The 18,899-nt window shown below is 36.2% G+C and overlaps 1 protein-coding gene across 2 annotated transcripts in view; it reads right to left on the reverse strand.

Moving 5' to 3' along the window:
• Positions 1-18,899, reverse strand: part of LOC150088046 (glutamate receptor 1-like) — a 630,662-nt gene that overhangs the window by 184,470 nt on the left and 427,293 nt on the right. For both annotated transcript variants that reach the window (XM_090369308.1, XM_090369309.1), the window contains exon 4: positions 15,934-16,184. In XM_090369308.1, the coding sequence (XP_090225434.1) occupies positions 15,934-16,184 (251 nt within the window). The remainder of the gene's footprint in view (positions 1-15,933; positions 16,185-18,899) is intronic.

Below are 18,899 nucleotides of genomic sequence, written 5' to 3' on the forward strand. Positions count from 1 at the left end.
ATGCTGACAGAAATGTGAAGTTAGATTTCCGATATCTCATTTTTCTTAGTTTTGTTCCCAAAGAAATATAGATGGTATGGACATTTTATTGGAGTCCCTCTAGCTCTGTTAAACGAAGAATCGATATTAATTCAAACACCAGACACGTGTGTTTTTGTAAAATCATGTTAAACTTAGCATTTCTGAACTCTCTGAACTGTCGGTAAATAATACTAGACAGCGTAAGGTAATCTAATCCACAAAAACAGGAACAATTCTGTGTTTCTCCTTATTTTTACAAAAAAAAAAAAATGGTAACCCTCTGCTCAACGATATTAGTCGAAATTTAAATACCTTTCATATATCAAACTGGTGAAGTAAAATGGAGGAAAGTTTATTCTGAGAAACGACCTGCCAAACATTTTATATCTGATGTTACATATGTTTCAAAATATTTAGCATAGCTTGAGTTAGACTCGATTGTCTGCTCATGCAATCTATCATGACAGGAATGAAGCTCTCCTAAACTAGCACTAAAAACAATCCAGTTTCCTATGTACAGTTTAAGTGATTGATGAAAGCTCACTTGCAAAGAGAAGTGTAAAGTTAGAGTGTAAAATATCTAGATCGCAATTGTTTCTAACCAATCGTGAGGAACTTTCTCAAGTTTAAGCTGCTTTGCAGCTGAAGAACTCAGAGTTAGTCAATTTCTAGGTTGCTGCTGAATTACAAGTGACTAACAAGAGGTATAATCACGCTCTACATTATACACTATCCTCTCAAAAGTATTAGGACACTATTAATGTTTAAGAAAATACATTTTTATTGAAGAAATTTATAATATATGGGCCCGTCTCGTAGCCCTGGTCATTCGCAGAAAACTTTATTTTAATTTTGATCTGAGAAGTAAATATAAACAAAACAACGAGACCCTCCAATTTTTCCTTTCTTTTCAGTCTGTATATACAAACTTTAATTCTTCCTATTGGCTTTAAAAATACCAACGCAAGGGTGCTGCTTAAACCTCAGTATAGCTTGGAGGACTTTCATATTCCTAAATTACAACTTCAGGTGAATTTCGGCAAATGGATGTAAAGTATCTAGATTGCATGCCCGTATACCACATTCTACTCTGCCTTAGAATTCCAGTGTCTTTCATATCTGGAGACTTGTGGGCAGGAAAGAGTCAGTATCTAAAGGTGCCGTCTCCACCAGATCAGGGTGCAGCATTGTAGGGTGTACGCGATCTAAATTTTTTTGAATAAGTGACCAACTTCTGCATCCTTTCAGAAAAAAAGCACGTTCAGACATATCAATGTACCTAATCCCTGCTATAATAACTTTCTAAACATTATTCCACCTTCTGCAATGTCTACAGTGGGGAGGAGACTTGGATTGATCATACTGTGTGATTCTCTTTGCTCCATACCAATACAAATGACAGGAACTACTAATATTTTGGCTGGGCAAAGTATATATTTTTATAACAATGAAATAATCTTCTCGAGAATTTTATTTTGTCTTTGTAATATAGGCAAGGGTATTGAAAACTTTTAACAAAGTATTGAGAAGATTTTTTTTTTCTTCTTACTCTGACGATAAAATTCTCCATAAACAATAGAATAAAACTAACGTAAAGTATAATATTCATCTTAAATTATATAAATCCATATTTTAACCGAATTCATATTTATATGTATATGAACTGTATAAAATATAGTTTCCACATAAAACGCACGCAATTTCTGGATAAAAATTCGCGTATGGTAGCACATTTCGGTATATATTTAGAAACCGTTCTAGTGAGTGGAATCCGACATCGCTGAAATCGTTTATCTACGCACACATATCAGAAGATTATTCAGATTTTGTTGCTGTTAGGAACAGATATTTTGCTGGAACATGATCTCATTATAGCTCTAAGCCAGCATCTCATGAATTGCCTGTGTGGGATAAGATAGTGAAGAAACTCACAATATGCAGTGTTCCATGTTATGACGGAGAACGGGAGATTTTCATGTGTCCGCTTCATAATACGAAAGATGTTTGTAAAGTAAAGGAAGCTCCTGGAGACCAGATTTATTTTAGGAAGTGCAATCTGGTTTCCCAATGTAATAACGCTGGTACGAGTCAAAAATTGAATACCTTTCCGATACTGCTGAATAAACAATGATGTGAAGACTTTCATCAGAAAACTTCAATTAGAATATAACCAGATAGTTGAAATATGATTTTGTACGACATTTTAATTGAATATAAAAATTCTGCTTAGACTCACTACTGGGTAAGAGGAGTTTAACAACTTCATAGATCTTTTATGCATCCACATAAAAATGTTCAGTTAATCGGCGACATATTTCTGCGTCATCGTGAATGCAGAATGTGCATGACTTCAAATTTGTTTGAAGTAGAAATATATGTAAAACGTTGCTCTACTAGTTAGTACAATGCCACCACTAATGCTAGAGATGATTTACTTGGTGAATTTATTGCTGCCCGCAGATCGAAGATCGCTAATCTACCGGGCCAACCTACCACCTACTCCTCAGGAACTAGGGAATCCAATTTGGATGTTACACTTATAACACCTTCCATCAGCAATTGTCTTCAACAATGGCAGGTGCACGAATATGCGACCACTAGTGATCACCGCCTTATCACATACTGTATTACTGATCAAGTTACCCCTCGCCAAATCTACGTGCATGATACTTCCAGGTTCTCTATAAGATCGGCTAAATGCGACATTTTTGATGAGATCATCCGGGAAGCCACCTGCTGCCCCTCTGCCCTCAATAGGTCTCACGGCATGAATAGTACCCAGAAAACAGATTTTGTTCAATCATTGCTCCTGAAAGCCTCATAAGAATCGATGAAGAAATGTTCTAAAAGTCCAAGGTCCGTCCCTTGGTGGTCACAGGATCTTAACCTACGGAATGATCTCAAGCATGCACGTAGAGCATACCAGAGTAAACGCAGAACTGAGCCTCCCCACATTGCTGATCAATACAAAGAAAGATTCAGAGGCCTTCGAAGAGAATATTGCAATGTGATTTACCATGCCAAACAAAAGTCATGGGGCACACTGGTAGAGGCAGAAAGGAAGAGGAACCCTTGGGGCCAGATGCATAAACTTGTCAAGAACAAAATCGGGTCTACAGACATCATCAATTCCATACGCAATAATGGCTCTCCTGAGACAACAAATTGGCTGGACACAATGAACAAAATTCTGGATGATTTGATTTGCCAAGATGATGCTGCCCTAAACAGACTTCCATAATCATGTCACTATCGACAACCAAAACTTCAAAACCTACAGCTATTGAAGATCCTTTTACTGAAGAGGAAGTGGCCATGGCCATCAACAAGCTCAAGAATGGAAAGGCTCTTAAGTCTGGACCTCATCGAGGGGGAATCTGTCAAACGTCTTTGGACTGTCGCTTCTGCTATCCTCATTCAGCTTTTCAACACCTGCCCGAAAGATGGTATATTTCCATCACACTGGAAGCTTGCAAACCTGAGAATTCTACCAAAGGATCCCACTGGCAGGACATCAGTATATTGTTCTATAGCACTTTTACCAATACTGGGTAAAGTGTTTGAGAGACTCCTGCTATTTCGCCTCCAGCCTGCATACGAAGCTAAAGGTCTTGCAGCTCCTCTCCAGTTCGGGTTCAGGCCGAGTTGTTCCACAAATGAGGCTCTGACCACGATTCTGAAACTTGCAAAAGATTCTGAGGCCACCTATGTCTTTGCAATTATTATAGATTTTAAGGGCGCCTTTGACACCGTTTGGTGGCCGGCCATCCTACAGAGGCTCAGGGCCACTGATTTCAGAATCTGTTCAACTGCCTCAAGAGCTACTTCTCTAACCGACTTCTCACCATAAATACACAGTTCCATTCCATCACCTGGCAACTTATCAGAGGTTGTACCCAAGGCTCTATCCTTGGTCCAGCAGTAAGGTGTAAGGTATATTAATGTCATGCGGCACCACGGGTTCTTCTCCCCCCCATCTCCACGTCGCTTTCATTGTGAGTGTACCAGTTTGCTGGGAATGCCAGAGGTTTTAAAGGTGTGTGGGTATTGTACATGTGTAATGTCGTGTACCGTTGTTCATCTGGTCATTTGGCCGCTGGAGTCCAACGTTGCCCCACTTTCGCCCCGTGGAGGCAGACCAGGAACCCAGTAGACTTAGTTACTCTGGCAGGTCCTGCCGCTTAGCTTCCTGAGATTTCGGCGGTTAGGATCTAAAAAAAAAAAAAAATTCATAATATGTATGTGTATATACTCATTTCGCTTGTCTGCATACAGCATACGTTGAATGTCCGTACACACCGCTGGGGGATTTGATATTACGTAGGTGGATAGGCCGAGACTGGGCGAAGATTATTTTGAGTGTTGTTAAGTTTAGTATGTGGGGCGTTCGCGTTGTACATAGATACAGTAGAAGGGGAGGCAGAAGACTGGGGGGTAAAGATAGAAGTATGGGAGTGAAAGAGGAGATGCCCCCAGTTGGTCAGTGAGGCATGCCCATGCCTCACCAGAGAGGAAAAGGGGGGTCAGCTGGGGGAGACAAGGTGTCTCCTCCCCGCCGTGGTAGGGTTGGAAAGGAATCGAGTCCGGTGCTCGATTCTGATCACCAACGAGGCTTGATGGCAGCGAAGCTGCATGGTTCAGGTCCGTGTGGCCCATTTACAGATTCAGGGTTCAGTCAGTCACAGAGTTGTAGTCCATGTCCTTTTATTCTCGTTGGAGGTATGGAATTTGTATAAATATAGTGCAGACGCATCAGAAATACATAGCTATATCTGAATAAATCAGAATATTAGTAAAACGGCATCGTTTTAAGTTATATCTCATATTGTGAATACCTTCACAACGAGTTGCCATGATATTAGTAGTAGTAGTAGTGGCACATGATGCAAGAAAGCAAGTGTAGTAGCTTATGCAGCATCAGCCAAAAAAAAAAAAAAAAAAAAAAAAAAATCACACCATTCCCTCCAAATGCCTATCCAGTTCCTCCTTAAATTTATTTAACCTATCAACTTCCACAACGACAGATGGAAGTTTGTTCCAGCAATTAACCACCCGCTGGCTAAAGGCAAATTTCCGCACATCTATTCTACATCTGTCCTTCCTTAATTTGAACTTATGTCCCCGTAGGTTGGTAATCTGAACAAGTGGAAGGATCCCATCAGAATTCAGCGTGCTCAACCCATTCAAGGCCTTATAGACCTCAATCAGATCACCGCGCAGGTGCCTAGTCTCCAGCCACTGCAATTTGCAGAACTTAAGCCTCTCTTGGTAAGAGAATCCCTTCATTCCCCTCACCAATCGTGTTGCTCTTCTCTGTACACGCTCAAGCAAATCTACATCCTTCCTAAAATGAGGCCTCCAGACCTGTACGCAGTGCTCAAGGCGTGGCCTGACCATTGCCTTATACAGAGCGACAATCACCTCCTTTTCCCTGCTAGCAAAATTCCTATATATCATTGACAAAATTCCTATATATCATTGACTGAGGAGAAGACTAATGTTACTTATTATCAGGTGGATACCACTACCCAGACGGCACCGTTTCAGGGCTATTTGGCCCTTCTTTGGTGGGTGGGTAGGTATCACGAGTCCAGTCGATGACAGTCTAGACATTTTTATGGGCAATTTATATATATATATATATATATATATATATATACACGGAGCAATATGGCATTAGTAGCTGATGCTCCTAAAACCCTACTACAACAACAATAACTATAGCTACCTACCTTAATTTTTCAGCGATTAAATTATGAGGTGTCTGAGATTTATGGCTGATTTTATGAAATTTAAGAAGAGAATTAGTTTAGTTGACGTTTCCTCGTTTTTCGAACAGCTTTCTTTTCTGGAATTCGTTTCCAAAAGGAAAACATCTGTAAAAAGAGAATGATCTGACTGCAACTCTTGTAGTTGCGATGTTGCAAGCTAATTTAATTTATGTGAGATGGACTTTAGCCAGAGCTTTCCTAGGCTCTGGACGTAGAGGCAAGTTAAAATCTCCTAAAATTATAGTAGAACAGTTAGATTTCAGAGTGCTCGTCATACATGCAATTTATTCTGTTCTCTCTTTTTCAGTGTGGTGAAGTGGTAGGCTGGCTGTACAAATTTGAACGGGGAGGTTGGCTTTTTCAAACGTAACACAGATTGTTTCGAACTTTTCAGATTTGATGTGATGTGTCCCAGTAAGTTTAAAGGAATTGAGATAGAAAATCCCAGGTCGCGAGTAAGGTAAAAATCTTGTTCCTGTCTTTGGAGAGCAACCTTTCTGTTAGGCAAATGAAATAACAATCCTCTGAGAAGGGCGTAGATTGTAGGAGGTAGAACTTATTAACTACACTGCGAATATTTTGGTAGCAAAAGGTGATACTATCTTTTGGCATGGCCATTTTGTCATGTGGTTATTATCATGAATTCGATTGCTGGTTAAGACTTCTCAAATAATATATGATTTATCTTTGTAGATGCAAAATTCGTCTAATATAATGAACAAACATACTGAAAATGGTTTCGCTTTCGATTGTGTATAATGAATTTTCTGGTAAATAACCGCTGGCTGTTTTTTTAGAAGTCGAATAGGGACTTTGTAATTAACAATGCCAATGACTGGAGAGTGTGCCACGAACTTACTGAATTCACGGTTCCAGCCCCGAATCATAGATTTGAGCCTTTCTGTTAATTCTTAGTATAGTCAGCAGTTCTTACGTAGTCTTTAGGAACTTACACCGAAATTTGGTTAAAATATAGAGACCCTCAAATGAAAAGTTGCATTGCTTCTCGTCCATTTTGTAGAGATTTAAAAGGAGTCAAAAATAACTAAATCAAAAAAGACGCCTTAAGTTTTCGATGAAGTGAAAAGGCGAAGAAATTTCCTGCATGATTATTACGACTCTGGATATGGACGAATGTCTTTCCTTACATTAATCTGGTCTCGCAACTTTTTTGCATCGCTACTAGAGTTTGCCAACGAGCTTACGAATAGCTTTCTGGCTTCGGTGGTGGAAGAAGATTGAATTCCTGTCTGAAAGCGTAGGGCCTTCCTTGTGTGTACGTAGCATTCTGGTAATAACATTGGACGGGTAGTGTTCTTTTGCCTTTCAGCATCGTTACTATTCCTTTTGGGAAATGTCTGCTTCCAATCTTCCTTTTATAGGGTCATACAACGGTTTCTGCTGCCGTACATGCAAATGGCATCATTTCTTCAGTAGTCACCCATAAACATTGTGCTCTCTTTGAAATTCGTTTCTTTCCTTCAGTTTTCAAAGAAAAGATGTCACTTTAGATTTTCAGTTGTACGAGTATGTTTAAGAGAATGGCTATTATTTGCTATATAAAAGTCAACTTTAAACAAATTTTCCTTTTCAAAATACGCATTAATATTTTATTTTATTTCATTTATTTTTTATTGCTTAGATTCTTCAGTGTGGATGTTTTGTGGTAGAACGGCTATTCTTAATTATATTGGTTAAATTATTTGCAAATGACTACAATTTTATTATTGAATTCGAAAAAAAGTTACCATGTTTGCTTTGATCTAAAGAATTAAATTATTAAAGAAAAATAAGAAACAAAATCCTGTATTTCATGTGAATATTAAATTAGACGTAGTTATTACAGGGGTTTTGCTAAAAATCCTTGTAGTGTTTCAATTAAGGAGTATTTCTTTCTCAAGAATCATGTGAAGGAGCTATGATGCAGCTTTTCACTTTATGTTGTCATTTGCTAAAAATAGAAAAGGTGGAGAGATGTTTCACTCACAAAAGTGTTCACAAAACAAATGTGTCCATTACTGAGCAAATGTGCCCATTTCATGATAAGACCATTTGCTTTGTAGAATGGGTTCTACTAGACTAGATTAAGTGGTAAACTCTAACTTTTGGAAAAGAGGAAGTGGAGATGTATTCCTTGTAATTTAGAAGAGGTCGTCGTTGGGTAAGTTCGTTTAACAAAAATATAATTGTGAAATGGAGTATATGGAAACGCTTTAAGTATATAAATTAAGTAATTTCAGAATTGGGATTATGTAGCTTGTGTTGTAATATTCAGAATTCCTAAATGTAAAATTATTAAAACGCATTTTATTTCAATATCTTTTGTAATTAAGATAGACTTCTCCTTATACTGTCATTACTGAATCACATCTTTTGGATTACATATTATTATTAATGCTTAACCACAAGCTGTGAAGAATGTTTATTAACTATAGACATTCACTGTATATACTTCTACAGTAAGGTTTTTTAAGATTCTTTAGATGAAATCTGTTAAAAAATAACATTCTGAAGTTAATTTTCATCATGAGAGAAGAATATTATTTTCGGCGCAACAAAAGTTTTCCGCATAACCTTTCTATGAAACTGCATTTAGCTGTGCTATATCAATGATTTTTGTACCTGCAGGACCATATCATGAATTTTCAAATCTACTAACAAACGTGGAAGCGACAAAAATTCAAGAACGTTAAAAACGCACCTTTATAGTATTTCTATTTAGCATTTGTTTCAATGAAATTCTTAATAGAAATTATAGTTTTGTTTTATTTAATTTTTAAAAAATCGATTTTCATTCCCTAAAAACTGAATTTATCATAATATATAATGTAATTAACAATTCCAAAGAACACTTTCTCATATCTGCAACACTTTGCAACAAAAACGCCATCACAAATTTGCACAACGAATTGTAAGAGTTTTTTTTTTTTTTAATTTAATGATCAAATAACTAATCGGAGATTTCTTAAATGATTCATCTGAAGCGGGAGTGACCAAACCTTTCCTGCAATGTGCTACATAAATGCATCGCGTTTCACCTAGTGTTGGATACAGCAGCCACTCAAATCAATATACTCCCCACCTCCAGCTAACTGCTTTGCGTTTGGCATCAACAGTCCAAGCAAACGCAAATCACGAGACACGACCACAGTTGGTCACAGCACCTCCGCTAAACTTCACGGTTATGACGATATATTTTGATAAATAATATTCTCCAGGCATTCTCTGGCAACAAACAGGGTCATCAAGATCGGAAAACCGTGTACCATGATTTCTCACTCCATAGCCTAGTTTTCTAACGTTCCAGGGACCAATTACGATGGTTGTGGGCAGGCAAGTCGACGTTGTCCATTATGTCTTTGTATTAATGCCAGTTCTTGTAGCCTCTCTGAACTCCTTGTTGATGGTATTCGATGAGAACTGATGGGATCTGTGTACCACTCTTCTGAATGCAATACAGTCTCTTTTTTATTCAATTACTGCAGTGAACAAGAACATTCCCTGTTGTAGTAGCACCGACGTTACCAGTTAGTGACTACGTCAGCCACCGTTGATCTAGTATTGCGTTGCAATTTTGCTGCAATGGCAGAAATTAAACGTATCAAGGAAATACGGTTGATGAGTCCTGTTTAGTTCTAGTGAACATCATAGTTGCTTTGTACATATTCCTGACACACTAATGGTGGATATGGTTCATTTTTCTGAAGCCCAGGTGGTAACAAGTCAACAGATAACAATAGTAGCAGAGATACCTTTTATTAAATTTATGAAATCAAATCAGAATTTAATCAATTTAAATTTTAAAACCGGTGATACCTAAAGCAAAATGTTTGTGAACGATATTTTAGAGCAAAAATATCTCTAAAAATAAATTTATAGGTATGAAAATATTAAAGAATGATGTTCAAATAATTTCTTCGGCTTCCTGTGTTATAAGTTAGCTGTTTTTAAACTTTTCAAATAGCAGACTAGGAAAAGAACTGTAAAATATAATACGAGCCAGTATTCAAATCATTAGATAGAATTCTAGTTTTTCACCTTGTGTGTATCTTGTAGTTATTAATCACCGCAGAAACCAGTAGCCATAAACACAATTATATCCAACAGAATGAAGAGCGTTCAGTATATTTTCACTAATATTTCCTATATTACTCTTCGATATGTTAATTGTTTGAGATTTCTTCTTCAAAAGAAGTCAAGGGATTTTTCAGCAATTGGCAAATGTTGCCGGGAATTACAAAGTACTGTTGTAATAATAAAAAAAAAGACTTCTTCGCATACTTTTAGAAAATTTAGTCAAACATGACCATGAAATCACCGCGCTTACTCTTTAAATCCACCTGAATAACAATTTTTATTTAAATTACATCTTATTTTGGAGCAAAAGCCTCAAGTTGCGTAGTGGCTTAATTAACATGCTTACAAGTTAGTGCAAATGCATCAGATCTGCTCGCAGCTAACTACTAAATAGTTATAAGATTGGCATCATTATGTATATCTCATATTGTCAATACCTTCAAAACGAGTTGCCATGATATTGCACTACCTAGAATAAGTAACTCTTCACCATAGGAGAAGACTTTACTTATTCTCAGCGGATGCCACCACCCAGACGGCGCCGTTGCGGAGATGATTGGCTCCTCTTCGGTGGGTGGGCAAGCACCCTGGTGTTGCAATATTATATAACTCCACAATCTCTCATATTGTGGACTTATACTTTGCAACTGCCTTGCCATAATTGCAACACCAGAGTGCCTGCCTACCCACCGAAGAGGAGCCAATTAGCTCCGAAACGGTGCCATCCGCTGAGAATAAGTAACGATAGTCTTATCCTATGGTGAAGAGTTACTTATTCGATGTAGTACAATATCATGGCAAATCGTTGTGAAGGTATTCACACTATGAAATATATTTAAATGATGCCAATTCCTAGTTACTTAGTAGTTGGCTGCGTGCAGAAATGGTGCATTTGCACTAACTTGTAAGCAAGTTTTATTTATTGTTTTTGAAATCCCTCTGCCATACTGAACACTAAATTTATAGTGTCCTTCCATGGTGAGAAATGTCAGCTAAACATGAGGCCGTTGCTATCCATTCTTTATCTTCAAGGTGACTTGCCAGGGGCGAGTTGTGCTGCCGCAGAAAAATTCTCGCTTCTTTTCTAAGGTCATATACCCGTGCCGCGAGAAATCGCTGTAAAAAGCTAGTAGTTGATGGTATTATGCTCCCAGTTCTTCGGAGAAAACTTCAACTATTCTTATGAAATTCACAATATTGAATTCTATGCTGTACGGGTCTCGTTGCTGGTAGTCAGCGCATAATGGAAAGGTGAGGTTGAAGGGTGGAGGGTAAACCATGCTTTAATACTGAATGATTTTTTAGAATGCCATCCTCTGATTATATAGCACCATTTCTAATGCTCCAAGACATAATTTTATGTTGTTTTTTTTAATGCTCTTCTTGGTAATTTTAAAGATCGTTAAAATATCTATACTTTCTTGCATTGCACAAATATCACGCGTAAGAAACATGTGCATATATGGAAGGCAGAACAGTGAGTTTCAACAACGATACGGAATTCTATTTAGTTAAATCTGATTCTTGCCAATAATTTCTTTGGAAGCATTCTTTTCATTGGAACCCCTCACTGCAATATCAAATATTCCTCAACGAATTGCACGATTCGTTTGCTCTTAACTATTTTTTAAGAAAATAATTGACTGTCAATGGCATTTCATTTGAACAGAAAATATATATTGCATCAGTCTAACTTCATCGTTCACAGCTCGGATGTCTTTTTTTTTTTTTTTAAATTCAAAAATCAAATCCCGAGATTGTCCGTTTTTGACTTTTTTTTTTTGTCTCAAGGTGCCCTAATGGTTAATTTCACAACGTCTCCGAAGAATACTCCACCACTAGTGGCGGACTGGGTCTAAAAATATTGGTTGCCAGGAGACAAAGGGGGCTCACCCACAACTATTATATTTTCAAGCTACTAAAAGGTCATTAACATTTTTAACATATTGTCTAATGTTATTGCAAGGGGACCCACTTGCCATCGGGAAAGCTGACATCCTGACCAGTCAGCCACTGTCCACCACGCAGTACACGCTGCGGACAATTTTGGGATTACACACAAATCCGTAATTTAAATAAAATCTACCTCAATTTTGTAGAGTGGAGCATTCTGCTTCTTTTAAATTGACACATGCGTTATAAGTTCACCAGTGGATGAACTGGAAGTTATGGATGCAGTCATTTCACTGATATCTATATTTATAACTTCCAGCTTATCCGGTGAGATACGAGGTCTTTTTCAATGGTACGAGATCTTCAGAAGTCCAAATGATGAGTTTCATTTAGTCAAGAATTACATGCCCACCCTCGTCGCCATACACTTTCTTCTCTGATGGAATAGAAAGCTCCTTGGTCACAGCAGCAAATGTCCAGACATAGGTGATGGTTACATTAAATATAGTGTACTCCAAGTTAGATTATGTGTGGGTTAAGCGCCAAAGCAACAGAGGCTATCAGGTGCCAGTATATTATGTCTGTAACTGCATGTATTTTCGGTCTGCTTCTTGTTTGATGGACCCATGTAGCGCCCACCTGAAACCCGTCATTGATGAGATTTGAACTCTGGTTTTCCACCCTATCTAGTCTCAGTCCTCCCTGTGTGGGAGAAGTGATTATAAAAACTTTGTAACCCATGAGGGACATTATTTCCATGTTTCTGAAATAAACGGTTTTAAAATGCTACTGAGACTCACTATTTATTGAATCTCAGAGATTATTATGAAAAATAAATATTTAGATTATTTATTGGAAGCCAAGATATGTACAGAACTACTAATAATGCGTACACGATCGTTGAATGAAGGAAATGAAAGTAAGAAAAATGAAATTGTTTGCATTAATTGATTAATTTGACATGAAAGTTTAATAGACTCACCATACAGGAATTTTTTTCGAGAAACTAATACTCGTAGTGAAGTTAAGATGAAAAAGGAGCCCCATTGGGAATTTCTGTTTGCCGAAGATCTGGTCATTATAGCAGAAACAATGGATAAACTAGGAGAGAGGGTTTGTGGAGTGGCAGAGGAGCAAAGATTAATATTGGGAAAACGAATACTGTGGGGAGAAAAAGGATAGAACAAGAGACAATGGTTTTGAAAGCTAAACATGGCAAGGAGATAAAGTTGGTGGAACATTTAAGTCCTTGGGGAATGCGTTGTTGAAAGAAGGTGAATGTGAGTGAGGTGAGAGAAAGAGACAGGGAAAATTGGCTTCAATTAGCGGAGAGCGATGAGCAGGGCTGTGTTTGTGATAAGAAGGTTGCAGCGAAAATCAGATCCAAAGTTTATAAGACGGTAATTACACCTGCCGTATCTTATGAAGACATGGACACTGAAGAAGATGGAAGGATACCAGTTAGAAGGAATGAAAATAAGAATGGATAGAGTGAGGGTAGATAAGAATGTACCGTAGCGGAAGTGAAGATTTGGAAAGAAAGGAGTGAGAAGAGTTGCAAGTCAATGCCTGCTCTGAACTGACTAAAACATCTCGAAAAAGAGGGGAAAATAATTAAACGAAATATCACAAAAATAGACGGAAGAAGCACGGGGTTGGTGCCAAAAGATGTAATCAGAGTGGCCTCTTTATTTGGTGGACCAAACCTTTTCCTAAAATGGAACACTCCTACGGTAACAGCATCACTTGTTCCTACCGTGCGATATAGTGCAGGTGAGCAAACGCACAGAGTTGCTGTTTGTGTGCAATTCAAGTGCGAGAATGAATAAGACAAAACATTAAAGCGAATTTGACGTAGCACATTCGTTGGCAGCAGTCATGAGTCATCACTGAAAACGCGACTGTATCTTCCGAGATACTCACATACCGATGTGAAAACCCCTTGGAGTTTTCACGCACGAAAAAAAAAATAATAATATCCAGCCAACGGCGATCTTGTGGTCGAAAAGGGACCATTGATATGAAAGTCTAAAAGATTCCGTGAAGACCTGTGCAGGGACGAAAACACAGAAACGTACAATTTTCAAATTGAAAATGAGTATTCTGCTCGAAGGTGGATCAGCGACTAAGTCTTTATGCCGGCTATATACAGTGATTTCTCTATTGATTTCTTGGTTTATGTGTCGATAACAGACGTGTCCAAGGATCGCTTTCCTGTGTGCGGGGAGGCAGAACCCCTTAATCACTCGTTACGGAAACTCTGCACTGTGTAGATGCAGCGTTTATTCTGTGACTTATCCTAAGGATTTTCATAATTAACTTAAAACAATAAAAAACGTCGTGAGGATTCCACCGACCACAGATGGGACTTCAATCTCGAAATTTCTAAATGGGTGTCAAGTGACCAAGCAGGTATCCTGATACAAAAGTCAATTTGTAAATTAAAATTATTAAATTAAGGATAGCGGGTAGGACAACAGAAGAGTAGATCAGAACAAGAGTACAGAATGATCTGCCAGAACTGAGTTGCAGCATAGTGCACACAATATAAGAAACAATCCCCTGGATCCAGGAAACAAGCTGTTGCCCACTACTACATGTCAAGCAGGGACTAGTAAAAGAATATTTTAAAGAATTGGATGCTCAAGATGATACCTTTAAGAATATACGGGGTGTTTCCTTGGTCCATAGGTTAAGCAGTTGTTGGCTAGGCAAGAACTGGAAGAAATGGGTGTCAAGTGGAGGAAATGATTGATGTTGAGCGAAATGACTTGTGCTGAAATGTTTTTTCCTTGGGTAACTTTAGGGGAGAAAATTACAAAGAACTATAGATAACAAGTCGATTTAGAATTACCGAAAAATGGGATGCCGAGTGTTAATCAAGCTCGATTACTTGCACTTTCACGTGGACTTTTTTTTTTCATACCAAATCTGGACGAGGTTAATGAAGAGAGATTTCACCAGGTTATACAGTCAATGGAGAAGAGGAACCTGAGAAGGTGGGATGGAGTTATGATGGGCAACTATATTTGGTTTACGGCTCGGGATGATCATTCCAAAGACAAAGACATTGAAATATTATACATTTTAAGGATTAGTTTTTTTTATAAACCTTGCTTTCACCACTCCATATGTAGCTGGGGGAGTCAAACAATTTGTTAAAGCGTTTGAAACTTAAGTAACACCTTGAAGCATAGATAATCATCAATTAAAAATAATTTTTAATTTGGTATCTGGGAAAACTGTTGAGGCTATATATAAAAACAAAAATTATATTCGTAATCAGCATACCAAGTTCATAACGTAACATAACGAAATGCAAATAAACAGAACCTTTCTGTAAATTTGCTACTAGGTGTAACTATTCTATCTTAAAAACCATAATCAATTATGTTTTATTTTTATTTTGAACATTATCATGCTCATATAATAAAGTTTTGTTCTTTTGATATTCGTTTTCTGATTTTACCCGTCATCAGAACATTTAAAAAAAATAATAAAAGTTGTTATTTTTAAGAAATTTATTTTATTGCTGAAAATGTTTATTTTACTACTGGATGTTAACTAAGCACATGGATTAAACTAGTTTGGTTAATTCTGTGCAACTATTATTTTAGAGGATTTAAAAAAAGAAAGGGGGAAAGTATATATGGCGGTTTCACTCTTCAATGGAGCAGCGTTAAACATTGCCATCGCAAAAGATTCGTAAATCGCAGTAAAGCGTGATAAAAATAAACACTGGGAGTATTAAAGTATTGCGTGCTTTCAAAATGAAAAGCCAAAAAACACCATTTTCCTACCAGCCGTTAAAGGTCGCTTCGTATACGCGTGTGACTATTAAAAAAAAAAAAAGAAGAAAGATAAAAAAAAAAAACTGCTACTGAAAGGAAGGTGATGGTGGTGGCGCCATCTATCGACAACTACGTACAATAGGATGAACGCATCTCTTTGAAAAGTAAACAAATAATGATAGCTAGCTCTTAGAATTTATATCTTTGTTAAACATAATTATTAGTGTTTTTACTTTTACTTAAACCCTAATTAACTATGAACAACTTCGTCAGTGGAAACCTAAACGGTTCATCTGATTAGAAATAATTAAGTTGCATTTCATATTAATGTAATGATACTATTTCGTTTTTTAATGACTAAATAATTATATTTTACTCACCAAGTCAGTTAAAAGAAAATGATAGTTTCTTCTACCCATATAAATGTCACGAACATGATTAACAATAATAGTTCTGCCTGTAGGGGCGCTACAATCTAACACAATGTATTTACTGCTGTTTGGATCATGCTGTTCAACATCACGAAGAAAATCGTTAGCTTCAGATGAATTTGCAATTCTTTTCACGACGCGCACCTCTAGCTTATAGCTGTTCGTTGTCAGCTGGAAGATGTGCTGTAACTTTAGGAGACCTGAAAATATAAAGACGTATACTTTAGACTGGTAATGCTTCGTGAGAAGCATATAAAAAAGGCTATCAGCTTAAAAGAAAATAAATAAACATTAAGGCTGTTCAGTCAGATCGCAAATTTTATGTGAATAAAAAATAAAAATGAAACTATTACTTCTGAAAAATTGACATTAACATGTGCATGCTTATATATAATTTATAAAATATGTTAATCAATTAAATAGTAAGTAACTGTTTACTAAATTAATTTATTTATAACTAAATTTAGTAAATTATTTATTTTTATTAAGTTAATTTGATAAATGAACTTTTTGCAATAGAAATCGTGATAAAACTGTGATTAAAACAAGAGCTTGTTTATTTTGTTATTAGTTATAAGCAGCATCTATGAAAAGTAAAGGGCATCTTAATATATTTACATTTAATAACGATTTAATATAAATTACTGCATATATATGAATTGCAATACACATGCAAACACGCTAGCGCTTAGAAGTCTATATACATACCGATAACCTTATCGAAAACAACCCTATTCTCTTGCCTAATTACTAAACTGCATTGTTTCCTTAACAAGGTAATTGATAGTGTGATCGACATTAACCGAAGGACGTTAGAATGTAAATATTAGATAATCACCCTGATGAATAAGTGCATCGCACGCAAAGTAGTTTGTTCACTGACTAGCAAATTACATGCACAATCCTAGAGTAGCCCCCATATGCCAATATGCACTTCGTTCAAGAATTTTAATTTACTCTTATCACAGTATAAGAATTAATGCCAAATGTTTAAGAGTGGTATTTTAGGGAATGCGACAGCGATATGGATAGTAATAAAATTTTAATATTCTGACTTAAGTTAGATTACACAGTGAATATTGTTTTTGTTAACTCCATGGGATTTCTAGGATTTAAAAAAAAAATGTTTTTTAGACACTTGAATAACTGGGAAACCTTAGTTTAGCTGCCTTTTCGTTTAGGTAGTAGTAGCAGAAAGCAACTTATATATCATCAGAAAAAAATAATAATAAATATATAAACATATATATATATAATGCTCTTAAAATACTCTTCAAAATATCTCATATTAATATAGTATTAAATCATAAATTCCTTTTCTCACATAAGGTCTATGTTTATTGGCTCAAGGCTGTCTGATACCTGTAAATTATCGCTAATTGGGTTTGTGATGAACACAGTTTGCAAGAACTTACATAATAGTCTTACACTTCACAGAAATAAAAAGAACTTACTTCACAGAAATAAATTCTAAAATATTCTGAAATTTGAAAGTAAATTCTGAATTATAACCGGTAATATGCAACTCACCTTCTGTAAATTCTGTAAATTACAAATTAATTCATTATAACGAATATTCCAAAATATAACTAAAATAAATTAAAATAGTTATCACCTATAGTTATAAATATTTTATTTAGAAAAAGAAAACGTGTTTAAATACATTTTTAATAATTAATACTTTAGCAAGGAATATAATTGCGTTATTTACAATTAATTCAAACTGCATAAACTATATAATAAATATATATATGTATTTGTATCGCATGGGATACTCTACTGCAACACATATCGCATGGGATACTTTACTGCAACACATAAATCTATGTGTTGCAGTAAAGATTCATAAAACGGAATGCGTATTGGACCTACTCGGTATCTTACTGTTAATTCTTTTGGGATTATTGGGAGCGCTTGTTCTGTTTTGAATATAGTTCCTGACACCACTAAGGAAAATTTTGAGGGCAATAGAGTTCTGCGCTGGATATCAAATACAAAGAATCCTCATGTGTAAATATCATGATTGATGACAACAGAGAGAAAAAGAATAACAAACTGACATGGAGTTTGAAAACTTCGCTTTGCAAAAGCTCTGCTTAGAGAAATGCACTAAGGCTGCTTTTTATTAAGATTTTTTATAATACGGAAGCGTATATGAACACGGTGAAAAAGAAATGAGGACAGGTGAGTATTATAGGATTGTTAAATAAAAAAGATTTGGAAGTGCTGCGAAATTTTAAAACACTGGAAAACACAACTATTGCAGAAAGAAGGTGTGTTTTTGTTATTCTCAGTTAAAGTAAATCATTGGACAGCTCTAATCCATCAATCGGTTATGGAATTGCTCATGAGAGATTTGGATTTTATATAAAGCCGCTTTTTTCGCATTTTTACTGAGAGTTCAACGCTGAAGAAAAAAAAGAAAAAGTGACATGTCGCCTGCAGCACTACCTGCAGTGTATACTGCAGGAAAAATATGATTTTCTAAATTCATAATCTCCCAAGGTGCCTTGGAAGATGCTCGAAAAGGTCTAACACAAAAACTGTATAAAAGGTCCTGATGAAATATTGCAATTTACAAAAGAATACCGGAAATCTTGAGAACGTTAAAGAACGTATTTAATACTATGCAAACAGCGTAATTAAATCTGGTATTTTGCCACTGTTCCACCTGCAACGATTCTCTTACATATTACAATAAAATTTCGATATAACTAATTCGTCGCGGTGAAAAAAAAATATTTTCACTTTTAATGAAATTTCGTTTCAGTGAAACGCAGTGAAAAATATCATACCAACAAGTTTGACATCACAAAATAATTATTGAATCTTACTTATCAAATGCAATTTTATGTTTTTAAATAAAAAATTTCAAAAATTGTTTTTTCATGATTGCTATTTTCAAAGACATAAAA

This window comes from Mastigoproctus giganteus, chromosome 3 (genome assembly GCF_048544385.1).
Source record: "Mastigoproctus giganteus isolate SK-2022 chromosome 3, ASM4854438v1, whole genome shotgun sequence".
NCBI classification, from domain to species: Eukaryota; Metazoa; Arthropoda; class Arachnida; order Uropygi; family Thelyphonidae; genus Mastigoproctus; species Mastigoproctus giganteus.